The sequence below is a fragment of the Cheilinus undulatus genome, linkage group 6 (genome assembly GCF_018320785.1).
Source record: "Cheilinus undulatus linkage group 6, ASM1832078v1, whole genome shotgun sequence".
NCBI lineage: Eukaryota > Metazoa > Chordata > Actinopteri > Labriformes > Labridae > Cheilinus > Cheilinus undulatus.
The window spans coordinates 39,090,928-39,109,066 of NC_054870.1; the positions used below are offsets into that span (position 1 = coordinate 39,090,928).

The following is an 18,139-nucleotide window of genomic DNA, read 5'->3' on the forward strand; positions in this document are numbered from 1 at the left end:
TGTCTCTAGGTTGTGGGGGTGGGCGGCTGGAGCCGATCCCAGCTGTCATGGGGCAAGGGCCGAGGAACATCCCAGACTTATCAATCACAGAGCTGCAGACAAGCAGACATGAAAACATCTACACCTCTGGGCAATTTATAGTCACAAGTCAGTCTAGTGAGCATGTCCTCAGACTGTGGGTGGCAGTCGGAGAACCTGGAGAGAACCCTCACATTAAGGTCCTCTCTGACTGATATTTAAACCAGTAACCTTCTTGCAGCGCTAGCCATGGCACCTAACCTGGCACGCCAGACGGAAACGGGCGAATCCATCTGTTTGCAAGGTTACATGGAACCACTCTGCACCCTTAATTTTGTGGTTTTCAGAAAGGAATATTATCATTCCTTATTTTGTCAATTACTTGTCCTTGCTCTCATAAAGCACTTTGAAATATACATAAGATAATTTATTATATAAAATAAAAAGTTTAATTATTGTTATTATACATAATAATATGTACTGTTTTATGGGGTCTTAATATAATATTGTACTGATTAGGTTGTTTGGTCCCTCCATGTTGTCGGATTTTATGTATATTGTTTATTCTCATTATGTACATGCTTGATGTACAATTCTATATGTAAACCATCAACTATGGGACTATGAATGGAAATTGGTCTGAATCTGGCACATTTACTATCCATTTTCTCTAATGTGCACTATAATAAATATATTAAGACAAAGTATATTATTATTGTTAATATAATTATTTTCTATTCTGTATTTTATGCATTAATTAAGAAATTAAATGTAAAGGTTTTCTGTTATTTTTTGTATTTGACGATTTTTCTGAACTCCTTTTCCCCAGATTTAATCCCTGTATTACCTTTTTTTTACAGTGATTTGCAGTACAGGGCAAACTAATCTGCATTCCTTAAATGCCAAACTTTGTCTGCACCGCAACGTCGCGGTCACGCGCCCTACTTCAGGCACGAGCACATGACTTCCTCCTGCTCCACTGATCACCACCGGACTCATGCAGGGGCGTCAAAAAGCCCACATTTACAAGAACCAGACTTTACTACTAGCATTTACCCTGGAGCAGTTTGTAGACATCCTCGACAGCAGCTCTGTGGATCTATCTACTTGATCAGCGCGAGCTTCCGGCTGAGGTCACAGTGTCACTCCGCGGGGTTGTGATGCGGCTGCAGACAGTGCGGAAGGAAACAGAAAGTAGCAGACTGTAAACCTACACAAAACAGAGAAGAAGGTGACGATTTATACTACAGAAAAGCTGGACAGAGATGCAACTTCGTTTTCACCCTAAGAAGAACACATAGGGTGAGTTTTACAACATAAATTGTCATTTTGGTTTTTTTTTGTGCATTAAGGAAGTTGAAAGTTGTGTGTGAACAAAGTTGAGGCTTCAGAGAAAACGCGGCGTGCATTCACGGACCGGAATAACGTTAGGTGAAAAATATTGATCTGCTGAGCTTTACGGCACATAAACATGATAAAATGAATTAAAGTGGGGATAGTATGATGCCTGTGCTGTATTCATGGCAGCCAGACTTTGCAATTACATTTTGAAGGACTATTATATTACATGGGAAGAGTTTACCCTGTTTAAACACCATCAAAACACATCGTTATGCTACCCACAGTAAATACGTAAATATTAGGACTCATCTGTCAACTTTGATTTTACTTTATAAATTTGTTGGGCATGATCAATTGAGACATCCTTTACAAGAATGAGCAACGAACTCGTATAAAAAAAAAACGGATGTTTTATTTTGAAAATACTACAGAATCTCCACCCTATTTTCATCTGTTTAAAGTAATCAATATAGCCAATCAAATGTCATGTAACTTAAATGACCTCTAACTTACTATGTGCTCATTTAGCCTATATGTTATATAAATATTGTTGGATTGATTTATTATTATTATTATTATTATTATTAATTTATGGACATTTGATGCTAAATGATGTTTTTTATCTTGCCATTGGCAAAGTGATGTCCAACAGTCTGCATGGTTAGCTCTCAGGGGCCAGTATTAAGGGCATAACTGGGTTAAGGTCAATCCTTTAAGTAGGGCACAAGTATCTCCTGTTTACTTCAATCCAAGACAAGGTTGACAAGATCATATTTTGCTTTCCCTAACATCTCTGGATTTTTCTATAATGTCAGTGATAGTCATTCAATGAAGATCTTAATCTAAAGCCTCAAACATGTCAGGACTAAGCAAAGGATTGGTGATTAAAAAAGGCTCCCTGCCTTTTAGGACTTTCTTTCTTTTTGCAGAGTAAGCCCTTTTTCAAGCGCTGTAAGCTCCTAAAGTGGTCATACATTTATCAGCAAGTTAGGGCTGATACCCCTAAATCTCCACACACCAGTATCAAACAGTCACTCCTAAGTTTTAAATCTTTTCTTTAGCCTATGCGCGTGGGCTCTCTTATATCTGCTTTGACTGATTGTGTCCTGAAATCCCATAGTCCCTGCAGCCTTTCTTTATTTTTGTCTGTGCTCTCACCCAAAGGTTGTCACTGATAAAATATCAGCCCTTAGAGGGCTGTTCTGGGTCAAAAAGGTGATATGGAGTGTGGGAAAAAGGTTTCTCTTGCTTTGAGTCTCTTGGGGAGTAAAGCATTCATACCCAGGCCTGATCTAGAGTTGTCATGATACCAGATTTTATAATTCTTCAAGGAAAAATCCCTGTGATAAATGTTTGAAATACCATAGTGACCAAGTTTAAGAAATTATGGTGAATAAAGAAAAACTCTAACTAACTAACTTACTTGTGTGTATGGCCACAAATTACGACTGATGTTGGCAGATTTTTATAGCCGACATATCAGTTGCAAATATCAGCAGAAATTTTAATATCAGCTGATATCAATACTATACCCATAATATTGGTATGCATCCCTACAATTGTGAGATAGTTTTGTTTTTGATCAACAAAAAAATCACAGGTTAACTCTTGCACACTGTTTTAATGATAAACTGCACAAAAACATTCCAGACCAGTTTCATAATTAAGATAGAGCTTTTAATTTATTTTTTCCTATAAAGAAGATTTGGGGTAAATATCTAAAGGTTTTTTAAAGTAGTGCTTTTCAATACTGTTGATCATTAGTAGGGGTACAACAAATGTAAAAATCAGGGCTGATGCCAAAACCTATATTTAAAATAACAATTTAGCCGATGGCTGGTGCCAGTGCCTTTTTTCTGCCATTATTATTTTGGTGTTATACTCCCACTTTGTCAACATTTTTTCTCATCAGAGTCAGATCAGAGTTTGTCCAGCAGGTCACATCTTCCACCCAATAATAAATCTCGTCTTTGAATCAGCTGTTGATGTGCTAAATGTCTGAATTAAATTTTTAACAACAGATAAACATGCTACAGACATCAGATGATAGATGGTGGTCTGGTGGCTGATGTTTGTTAAAAGGGCAGGTACCAATGTCAAACCAATGCACCTGTGCATTCCTAGTCATCAGAACAGTGTTTTTCAACCTTTTTTTATGTCAGGGCACACTTAAAAACTTTGAAAGATCCCTTTAAAATAGTAATTAAAAACATTTTATATCCCACTGACCGCCATGGATGCCAAGATGTAGTAATAGACAAGATAAATCTCCATGAAAATCTGCTGAAGTTTAAAAGTAAACTGCATGACCCCTACAATGACCTGATTTCAGGAGCATATTAGGCAGTTTTAGTTATTTCTGCAGGTATAACTAATGAACTGCATATTCATGATAATGTGTGCTGCTGACCTTTCGGCCAAGTCATCATTGTGAAAGAGATCTCAATCTTAGCAGGTCTCCACCTGGTTTAACAAAGATTGAATAACACTTTAAAAAATATATATTAAAAAAATCCTGGTTATATATAAAGAGAGATTAATCACATTTATTTCGAGTAACTATGATCCACAATAATTGCACAAATTTTTAAAAGTGCAAATAATTGCTTGATTTATTTTCCTTTTCAGCACACTTTGGTCAACATCAGCCTCTCTCTGCAGCCAGGATGATGTAAAATAAGTCCACCACTGCTCTTTAATTTCTCATTTTACTTTAATAAACTCACAGACAGCTCTGTGGACAAGTCAAAAGTCAGCTGCACCTTCAATTATTAAACATTTACTTTTTACTGTTCCCTGTTCCTTAAAGATCCGTAACAAGTTCCTTTTCAAATGATTAAGTTTATGTCACCATTTTTGATCTACCTATTAAAGCAGGCTTGTGTCCAAACAGAGAATCAATTACACTAATAGTGGAATAGTCGAATTTTTAAAATGCTGTAAAAGGGTGTGATTAATCTTGATTAACTAAAGAAATCCTGACTTTAATCACATTCTGAAAATTGTAATCTTTTGACAGCCCTTATATAAAGCATTTTGAGGGCACCCCTGATCGTGAAGTCACCCCTTTTGAGAAATTAGGGTAATGGAGAATTCATCAGTTGAAAACATATGGTATCAAAAAAGTATCAAACATTTAGACAACCTTTGCATTGAAATGCGTTAGGGATTATTTCAACAGTCATTAGTTTTTTTTTTTTAAATTTTTTAAGAGAACTATTCATATGAAAAATCCTCTTCAAAACAGCATGCCTTCACTATTATTAAATAACGTTCAAATCACCTCTTATTTTATTTAAATCAGATCGTTACAGAAGGTTGGGGCATAACGTTTGACATTTATTGTCAATATATTAAATATGTTTTGACAATAGAAAGGTGAAATATTGTCAAATAGGTTTAGGTGTGATAAGAAGTGCAACTGAACCCTATTGGAGTATTTTAGATACACTTGGCCTTTTCAGGGGACAAGTGCAGATTCCTTCCTTATTACTCAGTTAATACATACTGTCTCATTATGTCATTGTCTTGCAACATATCAGTTTTAACAGAATGGCTATGTTATGATATAATGGTTATCTTGTGCCATATATTGTGAATTTTTCTGTGTTGTATTTAGTTAAGCTGTGTATCACCCCTTTTGTTCCATGTATAATTAGTGAATGCCCTTCTTTCGTCTGTAATTGAGTTTTACTTTGAAATTTTAGCCTAAAATCCATATTTTATGACAGCGCTGTCATTTTAATCAAATATCAAAGATCTACATAAGAAATTAAAGAGTATTAGATTTTCTTGTTAGGTTCTGTTGTATGTCTTTCCTTTCATACTTTTAACCTGAGGGTCTTTTTGTCGGCAGCATGATGCACGTGGAGTGGTCGTTGTAACTACAGTGAAGTAGGTCAGGAGCATTTCTGTGCGTGCAGTCCAAATGAAGTGCTTGTTGATAGCCAGTGAGCATGCAGAGGTTCTTTTCCACTGGACCGACTCTGAATTTCAGCAGAATATCCAGGAGCAGTATGGAGCATCCCAGGAAGAAGGCCAAGGGGTACAGAAGAATATATTACACTTTTTTATATTTAAAAACATCTCTTCCTGCCTTTTGAAAAAACTTTAATTTCTAACATTTCTGTTGATTTTCAGCTTCCAGCCTTCGAGGACAGCATCAGCACCCTGTTTGCTCCCATCATCATCTCCTGCAGCACCATGGTGGACCGGCTGGGTGACAGCTACACCTCCTTCACCACAGAAAACAACCACATCTATGTCCTACATCAGGTCAGCCCTCATCTTTCAAAATCAAAGCAGTCTAAGCCCCTGTAAAAATCCCCTGATAAGCTCTCTCAGTGGTGTAAAAATGCATTTCCAGACTCTAAAGGTCTCTTTTGAAGTTAATAGCAGATTCCAGTTAACTTGAACTTTGCCTCGCCATGAGTGCTGTGACCTACTTGCAGCCTCTCTTACAGTGCACCATCATGTTCGTCATGTGAGTCTCGTTAAGGAATCAAACTGTGCTTTGTCCCCCTGCAGCACATGACACAATCCTCGATTTTCCAAATACTTGACATTTTCCAGATCCATTCAATGTCAACAGCCTCTTGAATCTGAGTCACCTAAATATTTATCCCAAGAGACAGCTTTATACACCATTTGACTTTATTTTCCATTGTAGTCATATGATTTGGAGATTATGAGCTAATTAGGTCACCTTGTTTCCCTCCCAGTTTGACGAGTGTCTCTACATTGCTGTGAACGGAGACGGCGAGGAGGGAGAGGATGATCTCCGGAGGAAGATTTATGTGATGAAGAAGATGATTGAGGTCCTGTTTGGCATGGTCACCCTCAGCAGTAACCTCCTCAAAAAAGAGTATGACATTTTATTCTTCCTGTCTGCATTAAACAAGATTATCTGGTTGATATACAAGTTGTGATATCTGTCCCACCAGGCTGCGTCCTCAGGACACGGAGCAGAGAGCGAGGCTGTGGAAGTACCTGCAGAGTCTGCTGGACACGTACAGTCAGCTCAGAGAGAACGACCAGAGCTTCTTAGTGGAGGTGCAACAAAATGCTACTTTATAAAGCAGGCCGGGGAGAGGCTTTTTGGTTATTTTTGTTTCGCTCTCAGGAATGCAAAAAAAACACAAAATCATCTGTGTGAGTGTGGTACAAGCTTAAAGATGAATTAGATGAAAACCACACCAAAGCTAAATAGACTTCACATTACTAGTGCAGGAATTAAGTTTAATTGTTAAATATGTAAATCCCAGCTCAAGGGGAGTTCTCAATCTGAATAGTCAAAAAAGATGACATACTCTGTGAGTAATCCCAGAACACTCTGCCGGTAGCTCACAGTGTGAACCAAGAAGGCCACTTTTAACGGCTTTTCTCCCTCATTATGCAGAATTCATCCAAGGAACAAAACTGGTGGTTTACTGTTTGGCAAGTTAACCTTATGGAGGGTTGTTTTTACTGAATAGAGTCCTCAGTTTAAAAATGTAGGTGGAAGCAAAGCAGTTTTCATTTTTATAGCTATCTAAATTTAGTCTTAGTCTTATGATTTAAATCTGTTTCCCAACCATTTCTCTTTGGCACCCCCCCCAACATGTATGTAAGAAAGGTGGAGTCTCCCCAGGACCCAAGGGAGGAGAAAAAGTGACCCATGCCATCAAAATAATCAACACAGATTTTAATTGTTTCACTGATAAAACCCTAAATAGAGTCCTATGGATGCTTGTTTTAATCAAAAGATCTTTACATAAACAACTTAATAATTGCTTTATCATGGTTTTTAACCAATCTAATTTTGGCAGCCTCAGAACAGACAAAGCTTCACGCCCCCCCCGAAGATCTTTGGTGCCCCCCTTGGGGGTCCCGGCAGGTTGGGAACCAATGATTTAGATGTTTTTTAGTTTCAGTCATTTTAGTCATTTTTTAACCTTGATAGTTTGTCTAATCTTAGTCAATGACAACTTAAAATCATTTTAGTCGTTTTAGTCAATAAAAAGTCCTTATATTTTAGTCTTTACTTTTAGTCACAACCTTTATTCTCTCTGAACTAACATCATCAACAAAATTGAAAAAAAATATAGATTAAAAATACTTATATTAATGCTCTTATTAATCAGTACTTTAATCGATTTAAAATAATAATTAAAAAAAACATGACAAAAGCATGACAGATATGTGTCATTGCTAAAACCAAGACAAAGGAGATGAATTACACTTGTAATGGGTACAGTGGACTGCAGACTTTTTTGTCATTTTTTGAGATCCAAGTTATTCATCCTTAACAGAGCCCAGAATACAGGAAGCAAAGTCTTATGGAGCTGTTAGTGAGGAAAAAGTACACAGAACGTTTTTCTTTATGTGCCATTTCTATGAAATGATAACCAACTAATACTGTCATAGTTACTGTATTGTAACTGTTGTGTTGTTCAGTAGTATATATCTATTAATACACATTTCTGATATTTATATGCAGCCAGTTAAAATTTTGTTTGTTGATGAAGCACTGGCGTATGTTGATGGTTGCTACGTTAGATTTGAGGTGTAAAAATTTGAGCCACTAGATGGCAGAAAAAGCCTGAAAACAGAGCATTTCTTATAGTTGAAATCTGTTCTGTTTTTACATTCATTTCAAATTCATGTTTTTTAGATGTTTGTGTTAAAATGTATATGTTCAGCTGCACCTATACATTGAACAGTTAACTTTAAGGCTATTTCCTTATGAATAAGTCCAGTTGGAGGTTATACTATTAAATTATACCAGTAAAAACTGCCTTTAATTATCAAAACACCAACATTCATTTAAGCCTATATATACATATTGAGGAAAAATCCTAGAAGGCATGGTTAGTTCATGATTGCTCACACACTCTCATCTTTTCCCCTCCATCTCTCAGGCAGTAGAGAGGCTGATCCACCCCACGCTGTGTGAGCAGTGCATCGAGTTCCTGGAGCGTCGGATAGTTCAGCAGCTCAACAGCAGCGTGGAGCGAGCAGGAGAGGAGGTGCTGCACTCCTTCATCCTCGTTCACACTAAGCTGCTCGCCTTCTACTCCAGGTACAAATTTACCTTCAAATTTATCCCTCTACTTATACATTTGCTCATGCGTAATTTGTTATATTAGAGGCTTTTGTATTGAAGCATGTGGTTTCTTCGCTACTTTTCATTTGCTCCACATCAGATCAGGGAATACATACATGGGGTACAACCTAACCACTATGTCATCATTGCCCCAAGGCTTTCTTGTTTGCTGCTGCCTTTTATCAGTTATTCTCCTGATCTTGTTTTAATAACTTCTTGTCATTTTTTAACACTGAACTGCTTTAGCCTCCATCTTTGCTGTTCTCTTAGCTTCTAATGGCTTGTTTCATTAGTTTTTAAATCCATTTGTTCTCTTCTTTATCACCATGTGGTGTATTTGCAAAGCACTTTGTGACATGTTGCTGCTAAAATATACAATATAGATAAACTTTCCTCGCCTTATAGTCGCAATGCAAGCACGCTCACCACCTCAGACCTCCTGGCTCTCATCATCATGGCACAAAACATGTACCCCAGCAACACAGATCTGGACGACCCCGGCCCAGAGGTAGGAGATCACTGAAAAGACCCTCATGTAGCAAAACCAAGCCATGTCTCTCATTTCTTACTGATTCTTTATTGTATTTTCAGGATGTTGAGAGCACGTCCGGTTCTGGTCCTGAGAGTTTTTACACCCCAGAGCCCTCCCCAACAGACTCCAGCAGCAGTTCAGGTTAGTTATATACCACAGTTTATGTTTGTCAATGCTAAAGTGGAGATTGAATGGTGGGACTGTGCAGTTGACAGCACTTTAGCAGTGACATGAGCCTCTGCAGTAAACACATTGCAGTAAATAATACAATATTTATACAAACAAAACTTTCCCACTCAGCCTATGTACATCTTACTCACTGAGTAAGTGGCAGGACATCTCCTATATAAAACATTAAGATCTCCAAATGCATATATAAACTGAGTTATAGCTTATATACACTCTTCATTTTAAGTTGTTTCACATCATATTAAACCTGGAATGTTTAACATTATTACCCCACATCACATATTCTGCATTTTACTATTAAAATCATTCACTCTTTGGTAACTTTGCTTTGTATTTCTCTGTTATCAGAGAAGCCAGTGAGGGGAAGCACTCCTGTATTTGAGTTTGTGGACCCAGACGTCCAGGTGAACATATATGTTTTATCTTTTCCCACATTTAAACCAGATTTGTATAGATTAATTCAGAGTGAATATATTGACTTGGTTGTAATGATGTCTAAACATATAACTTCCTCAGATGGCAGAGGACAGTCTGCAGACTCTGGAGGTCCCTCCCCCTGACCCTTCAACCCCTCGTAGAGTCTTCTTAGAGGTCTCTCTCAAGGAGGGCCTGTATCCCATGATGCCTCACTCCATGTACTGCTTGCCTCTGTGGCCGGGGATCACTCTGGTGCTGCTAACAAAGGTGTGTAGATACCAACGCTTTAATGCACGCTTGCTCCTCATTTTGCTTTCATATTCACACGGCTCCCTTCATGCCTCCTCTCTCACTCAGAGATATGAGGTTAGTTGCCAGTAGAGGGCACATTGGTGACACATTTTTTCCAACAGAATGGTGTGCATTTTGAATGTTAATTATATTGTCAATTTTTCCAAACTGCTAAGGAGTATTATGTTTGCAGATGATGCTACACTATTTTACTCCATCTGACTCAACACATCTAAGCCTAAGATCACATAAAAATGATTTAATGAGCCTCTCTGGGTTCATTTCTTTCTCACTGCAATCAGTTTTAAGTGTTGTCTTTACCCTGATGAGGTGTGCCAAGCTGCTACTGACTAAACTGCATCTGATGTGGACGTTCAAGATAAAAGCATTTAGGAAAAATAACAACAACAGGCTTTTATTGTGAAGATCTTGACTGAAGTAGCGTTTTTTGTTTTGTTTTTTTTTCATTGATTTAGCTTAGCTTTGGCTTCCGCACCAGCAAGTTTACACAGCTGCAGTTGCTTCTCTGACCTCGTGTAATGCCGCAATCTGAATCTTTGACTCATCATGGACTTAAAAGAAGACAGTCATGAGTTTAAACACACCTTGAAACAGTTGTTTAAGCTGTGCAGCACACAGCTTGTGTTAAAGCACCAGATGGGCAACAAAGATGCTGCAAAACAAACATGCTCACTGTATGTTGCTGTTATAACAGCCATCAAACTTGGAGGTTTACTGCGCTTAATTACAGCTGCACAAATGGGGGACGTTTGATCAGTTACCTAGTTACTCATAATACTAGACCAAAACATGCTAATGACTCGATTCAGACTGAGCTACTGCCTAACAAACAACACTTTGCTATGCCAATGGTGGCATCAGTTTTAGCACTATAACACAACACATGCATTTATACTGGTGATGACTAGTGTTGGGTATGTTTGGATGTTTCCCAATACCAGTGCAGAATCAGGACTTTTCAAAAGGTGCTGGTGTCTAAACAGTGCATGAATCAATACTTTCAAGAGAAGAAAAGTATTTTAAAAATCAGCCGCTGTAAACGATTCAGAAATAAGATGCAAACAGGACATGCAAGTAAAGGAAACAGGTGTAACCTCTTCACATAACATTTCATGCCTTTTATTTGGAGTGATAGGGATTGCGCCGGGTTGGCAAGGTACCAAAATGAAGCACCAAAATCTGTCTTATAAACTCAGTACAGTTGGTATTGGATGTGTTTGTACTGGTTCTATGTTTGTACCTGATTTCGATACATATCCCTAGTGATGACGGTGGCAGAAATTTTACCAGTGGCACCACTGAAATCAGTTTACTGCCTACCTCTGATCAAAAACACTATAGCATTTTTACTTCCTTCTTGTGCCTCTGAAGCCTCTTTATTTTCTCTTTTAGATTCCCACCAGTGCAGTGGCAATGTCAGTGTATAAATTTTTGGAGGCCTTTGCCAAGCTGGAGAAGCGTTTGAGTGAAGGCCACGAAGGATCTTCTGCCACCAGAGGACAGCCGACTATATTCGACATCCGCAGCAAACTGGACAAATTCATTAAAGCACTGGGGCCCAGTGAGATACAGGTATGGGATCTGATGTTTATTGAAAACAATATTTATTGGCATCTTCTTTTTTGGTACCTTGAAAGTGAATTGCTACACAAACTTTGAATACAGGTTTTTATGTATGTGATTATGTACTGATGCAAGATTATTTTGTGACCAACATTAAATATAAATAAATCTACTAAAGGTCCAAAAAAGAGGAGTATTTGATAGTAGTGGTTGGCCATGATTGCCTGTTTATTTGAACTTATAAGAACAATTGTGGTTATTCAGGTGTAAATATGATCAGATTTTGCTTCTGGAAAAATATAATCTACTTTTGTTATTTGGTTTTCCACCCAGTCTGCACAGTTGCAAAACATGTGGACAGAGTTCAAAAACCGAGCCTTTGCCAGAGTTGGACCAGGGTTCACCAGAGCGTAAGTCTGCTGTTGCCCTCTGCTGGACAAAGTTTGTAAAACCAAAGCATTTTGAAAACTCCTTGAAGTGATTGAGCTGATGTTTTTGTTTCAGGCTCATCCCGTGGTGTAAGGATATGAAGACACAGCTGTGTGGGATTTACCGACAGTGTTTTCTTATCGACCCCGGACCCTCTGACATTCCTCGGCGTCTCTCCCCAGGCCTGCAGGAACGAGCCCAGACTATGGTGCAGTGAGTAATTTTGCTTATAATACGCATATATCCTTGGACTGTCCACATCATCGTTCTTTATTGTTCATTTCTGCGTTGTCTTTCTCTCCCTGTCACCCCTCTCTCTCCTGCCCAGGGAGAAACTGATGGACTGGAAGGATTTCTTGTTGGTGAAAAGCAGGAGGAATATCACCATGGTGTCATATCCTGTCAGAGAAATAATCCTACTCCTTGTGGATTCATGCTGTGCCTGATCTTTGAGCACTGCTCTGCACAGACTAGATATTTCTGGGAAGTGCATGGTTGTTGTAGGTAACTTACCAACATGAATATGCAGCTATATTTAACACAGTGTTATCCTGAGTGTATTGATCTTGACTCAGTTAATCTCACATACCTGGAGGATTTCCCGGGTCTCATTCATTTCATTTGCGTGGACCGATCCACCGGTCAGATGATTGCACCATCACTGAACGTCACAGAACGCAGCACATCTGAGCTTGGGAAGGGGCCGGTGGCTCAGTTCATCAAAAGCAAGGTGAGGCGCCGTGCATGACTTAGAACTGACAAGTGAGCAAGTTAACACCTAATTGATTGATTAAGTTGAAGATCTCATTTTTGTTTTCTGATGTCTCAGGCCAAATAATCAGTGAAATTTAACTCTGAAATAAAATTAAGAAGGATATGATTGGTGCAACTCCGGCTTATTGTTACATTCATCTTTAAAATTCCTGAAAATATCTGATATAATGTTTGAAATAACAAAAAAAAGAGCTGTCAATTAATCAAAGTCTTTGTTATTTATTGCATTTTTGATCACATATTTAATGTCAAAACACTTTTTAAGTCCATTCAGACAATGTGATGCTATTTTTTTACCATTGTATTGTTTGGTAATCAAAGAATGTAAATGAACATGTTCTGATCGTGACTTTTATTTTTTTTCAAGTGCTTTACTGTGGTCTGAAACTATGTCTTAGAGGTAAGACTCAGTTTCAGAGTGCTTATTGGGGAAAGATGGTGTTTAACACTATTATACAGTAAGAAGTATGTAGGAGTGCATGTACAAAATGACTCACTAACATCAAATGATCCATGCTTCCTTGTATCTATGAAGAGCCGAAACCCCCCAAGACCCACAGGAAAAAGTGACACATTATCAACACTGATTTGAACTGTTTTGTTAATAAAACAAACAAACAAACAGAAGAGGCCCACACATATTTTTCTTACCAAAACTCTCTGTTATAAACTGTTTGATAAGTGATTTATTATTATTTTAAGTCAGTTTGTGTAAATCTAATTTTGACAACCCCAGAAATTAAACTTAGAGTAAACACTAAATAAGACAGCTTTACTACAGTGCCCCTAAAAGGACAAAATAGCACATGATTAAAGTGATTTTAAAACATTAAATTAGTTTTATGCTATTAGAACTAGACCAAAATAAACTTATGGACAGTTATAAAGATAATCTCCTAGGTGTATGCATTCTGTCAACAATAATATGAATAAAACCCAGTGTTAAACGAAGCTCAGAATTACTGTTTCTGCTTCAAACAATACAAAACAGACACTAATCAACGGCATCAAAATGTAAAAATGACCTAGAGATTACTACATAACTGGTGATCAGATATTAGTACTAAAACCAAAGGTGATTGAGCATTCCGGGCGCTTCAACTTTGGAACAACCTACCTGAGGAGATAACGCGTGCAGAGTCAGTCACATCTTATAACTCGTTTTTGTAGACTTGCCTTTATTTAACCCTTGCTGCCTTGTAATTTTTAGCTCCATCTGTCCTTGTTTGTCCAGAAAACGGACATGCAGAAAGGTGTTAATAAAATAACCATTTTTCAACATTTATTTATTTTTTTTTACTTTCACTGCTTCAAATCTCTTCAACAACTTCAACCCTGACCACTAAATACATAAATAAAATTCAATGTTACACTCTTTTTATGCCAGTTTTTTGTACACCATGTCACTGGTATTTTTGGTCTGGGCCATGTCAATGATGAGTAGTAAAATTGATTTTGATGCATTGAAATTTTTTTGTAGTGCCACATTCCATATTTTAGCTTCATCTGTCCTTGTTTGTCCAGAAAACGGACATGCAGAAAGGTGTTAATAAAATGCTAACTTTTCAATGTTTTTTTTACTTTCACTGCTTCAGATCTCTTCAACAACTTCAACCCTGACCTCAAAAAAAAAAAAGAATGCTACACCCTTTTTATGCCAGTTATTGTACACTATGCCTATGACTTGGATTCAGTGAGATAGCGTCCATGCTAAACTGATGAGTCTATCAGAGCGATAAACACACCCGTTTTACCCTCCTTTTCTCGAGCCTCATCCTTTACCAAATCATATGCAAATGAATGCATTTGTTCATGTTAGGTTTATTTTATGTACAGGCATAAAAAATCAGAAGATGTATGCAGGATATGAATCACGAACACGCGCATTTCCACCTCTAACCAAAATGTGACCACAAATTTGCCAATTACGCACGGATATAAATTTACTGCATCTTTGAGATATGATATATTCTTACCTATTGATCGAAAGGACCCGTGCATCCTCATGCATGTTCATCCACTTGCTATAAAGTGAGGACAAAGTTGAAATTATCCAAATGTCCCCTCATCTTAGTCCCAGACTGCAGAACTCAGAAGTAGCACTTTGGATATAGACGCAGATTCACACCCAAGCACACACGTAGGAGCACACAAACCTTTCCTTACACATGTAGCCCACTCTCAGACATCCATATCTAGTGGCATGAATCACTGATCACTGTGGAATGGTGAAATTTAGATCCCTGGTGATCGAGTGACTGTTGTTTGGTGCCACAGACACACAGTCAAAAACGTGTTTTTAATAGAAGTCTATTTGTCCGATTTCAGACAAACAAGGATGGATGGAGCTTTTTCGCGTCAATCGGGTTCTATGGGCAACATGGTATTTTTTGTTGTTGTTTGGGGGGTTTTTTATATGAAGAAAAATAATAACTTTGGCCAAATTTGATGTCTCAATCTATAAAAATGTGACTATCAACTCAAGAAAATGATGATAAAAATGATGAATGTCCTCAAAACGGACATAGTAAGATCCGAGGGTTAATGTCGTCTTCTTATTTGGTATTTATCTTCTGTCTTCCTGAATTATTATGCATTTTCAATTTCTCTAACTATTTTACTCGCTTTTGTTCCTTGTTTTGGCTATTTTGAATTTTTATTGTCATCCTCTCCTAATGCTTGTATCTCATTACTGCTTTTCTTATCTCCACCTTTGCTATTATGTTTATTATTTTTAACTGTTTTAATATTAACAGATCTTATTTTATCCTGATTTTTTCCCTTTTATATTTACTGTTTTATTGACATTTTATTGGCTTTATAATTTTCTCTCTTTTTTGTTTTATTTTTGTTTGTTTCTCTTTTAATTTCTTACATCTTCTTGAGTCCTCTTGCTCTCAACTTGTGTAGCTGGGTTCCTGTGTTGCCTAGGTTACTATTGTTTTTATGTTACCTATGATGTCAATGTGTCATTCTGATGATGTCTGTGAAGTCTTAGCTGCACAGTATCTTATGTAGTCTGCTCCAATAATGTCCTGTGATGTCTTAGTTTGGATGCAGTCTCATGATGTCTGGGTGTTGAAGTCTTATGAAAGTTTTGGGTTTTTGTCTTGGTCACTTTTTGTTCAGGTCCTTGAATTGTTCGTCTTTGCCTTTTGTTGGTTTTTGTTGCCTTAATCTTCTTTTTGCTTCTACACATCAAAGCACTTTGTAAACCCTTGTTTTTTTAAAGTGCTTTACAAATAAAGTTACTGTTATGCAGCAAGTAAGATACAACAGGAGTCTTTATGGCATTAGATTTTGGTTTTAACGCTCTAAAAACAGTTGATCTGATTTAACATAATTTTTATTAGACAAATATACATACGTTTTCTCCTTGAGTTAACAGTCTGTTGCTTTGTGTTTTTGGAGTGGATAATAAGCCATCAAAAACTTTGAAATTGGCGGTGGGGGCGAGCTCTAGCCTAATCAGTTTTCTTGGTTCTGTCGTCCTGCTGTGTTTTTTTGTAGTAACCTTTCTACAAGCATTGCTCTCGGTTCTTTTTGGGATTTTTTCCTGTTTAATTTGGGCACAAGGAGTATTTGTGTGTTTGTTTTATCTTTCACAAAGACATGCTGGGTATCGGGGGGTTAACTGTCCAGCCCTCCAAAAGTTTCATGGGCCTTATCTGAAAAAACAGAGGTACTCTCTTGATAACCCTGTTGCTATGAGGTCTAACACCATCCATATAGTGGTTGGTTGGGGATGTCTGTAGAGGCCGTGTGGTAGGGCAGATACTGCTGGAGCTTGTTTATGCAGAGTCTGAGTCTGCTGAAGATGGGAATGCTGTTTTGGCTGAAGGGGCCACTAAAGGCCCATGTGGTGGAGTATGCAACTTATCAGGATGTGTATGTGGAGGATGAATCCTCACTGAGTGCCAGTCCTTTTCATTAGAGCACAAGTATCTTGTGTTAATTGAATAAAGTCTGCATCTTTGTCTTCAGTTGATTTAATTTTTACTGATCTACTTGCAGGTGTGGAGTCTGGTCAGCACAACACGGCGCTATCTCCAGAAAGGTTACTCCACCGTCACGCTGAGAGACGGAGACTTCTACTTCTGCTACTTCCTCTGGTTTGAAAACGACACTGTGAGTAACTAAATCGTTGTTTAGTAATACCCTATAAAGATATTTGTATCCTGTAGAACTGTCAAAGGTAATAAACAGCATCATATGCACATCTGATCTACAAGGGCTACAAGCTAGAGGCAGGAGACATACCACACCTACCTGATGACTCTGCACCCATTGGGATGCTTGCCTGGGACTACTACAGGTAAACCATCAAGCATGTTAAAGCCGATGTGATAAATCTCTGAGAGAGTGCTGCTTATTATAGAAAGACGTTTGTCTTGCAGGAAGCTGCTGCGATACTACAGTAAGCACCACCAGGGGGAGGTGGTGAAGTGCTACGAGCTGCTGACGGTTCACCTGGGGGTCATCCCCACTGAGATCATCCTGCAGCACTGCAGGCAGCTGGCCAGCAAACTGTGGGAGCCCTCACGCAACCCACTGCTGTAGACATACACATACAGGTGAACAGAGGCTAATGTGCACATTTTGTGATGATGCCAAGATGAAGGAACAAAAAAAAAACCTAGTCTCATTTTTTAATGATTTATGTGGTGTCCACTGTCTGTTTTTTCTAAATTTACTTGTTTTGAAGCTTTTGTATCCTCTAAAAAATAAGTTCACTTTAAAGTATATATTAAAAGTACTTAAACTTTTGACTATTGAACACCAGTTTGCACTTAAAATGTCTTTGCTCTGAAGAATATTAACAAATTTGTGCCTAAATTTTTGTAGAATTTAATATATGTTTCAATACACATTTGTGACCAATTTTCTATTTATTAGCTTTTTCTATGTTTGTTTTTGTTAGTTTTCAATTTTTAAATTTGTAGCTCAAGATTTTTATAATTGCAGATTTTCATCATTTGTGCCTTTACTACTGATAATGCCATAAACTGTACAAATGCAACATGAAATGATGATTCCTGAATGTCTCTAGATTATTTTGGAGACAATAAACATTGAGAGTCTTAAGTTCATTTGTTTATTGAGTTATTTTAATCATAACTCCAACAATTCAACATTTGAATATTTTTGCATTAAAGATTTATTTTAGGGCTTCTAGTTCAGAGATAGGACAGGGGGTAGAGTTGTAAATGGGGCAGATAGGAAGTGGGAATGATGTGCAGGAAAGGAGCTGCAGACTGGACCTGAATCTGGACTGCCTGCTTAGAGGACTACAGCTTCTGTGCACGGGACGTGCAGGTATAACCAGTTCATAACTTTCATGGAACATCACAAACCCATGGAATCATCCCCTGGTGGGCAATAACGTCCGCCAACTGCTGCGCACTATTGAGAAGCTGACTGTCTTGGCTCTAAGCTACATGATTTTTTTTACAAAAGAAAGTTGTTCACTTGAATGCAAT

The 18,139-nt window shown here is 37.8% G+C and overlaps 1 protein-coding gene across 1 annotated transcript; it reads left to right on the top strand.

Annotated features, from left to right (window-relative positions):
* The first annotated feature begins 1,004 nt into the window (after window positions 1-1,004).
* On the top strand, window positions 1,005-17,733 carry hps1 (HPS1 biogenesis of lysosomal organelles complex 3 subunit 1). The gene is made up of 18 exons (XM_041788808.1): window positions 1,005-1,320; window positions 5,216-5,404; window positions 5,500-5,634; window positions 6,081-6,223; window positions 6,303-6,411; window positions 8,259-8,419; window positions 8,849-8,951; window positions 9,035-9,116; window positions 9,513-9,568; window positions 9,681-9,848; window positions 11,286-11,465; window positions 11,790-11,866; window positions 11,961-12,098; window positions 12,214-12,279; window positions 12,471-12,615; window positions 16,674-16,787; window positions 16,892-16,974; window positions 17,057-17,733. The coding sequence occupies exons 2-18, from the start codon at window positions 5,288-5,290 to the stop codon at window positions 17,217-17,219; spliced, it is 2,040 nt and encodes a 679-aa protein (XP_041644742.1). The 5' UTR covers window positions 1,005-1,320; window positions 5,216-5,287; the 3' UTR covers window positions 17,220-17,733.
* The last annotated feature ends 406 nt before the right edge of the window (window positions 17,734-18,139 follow it).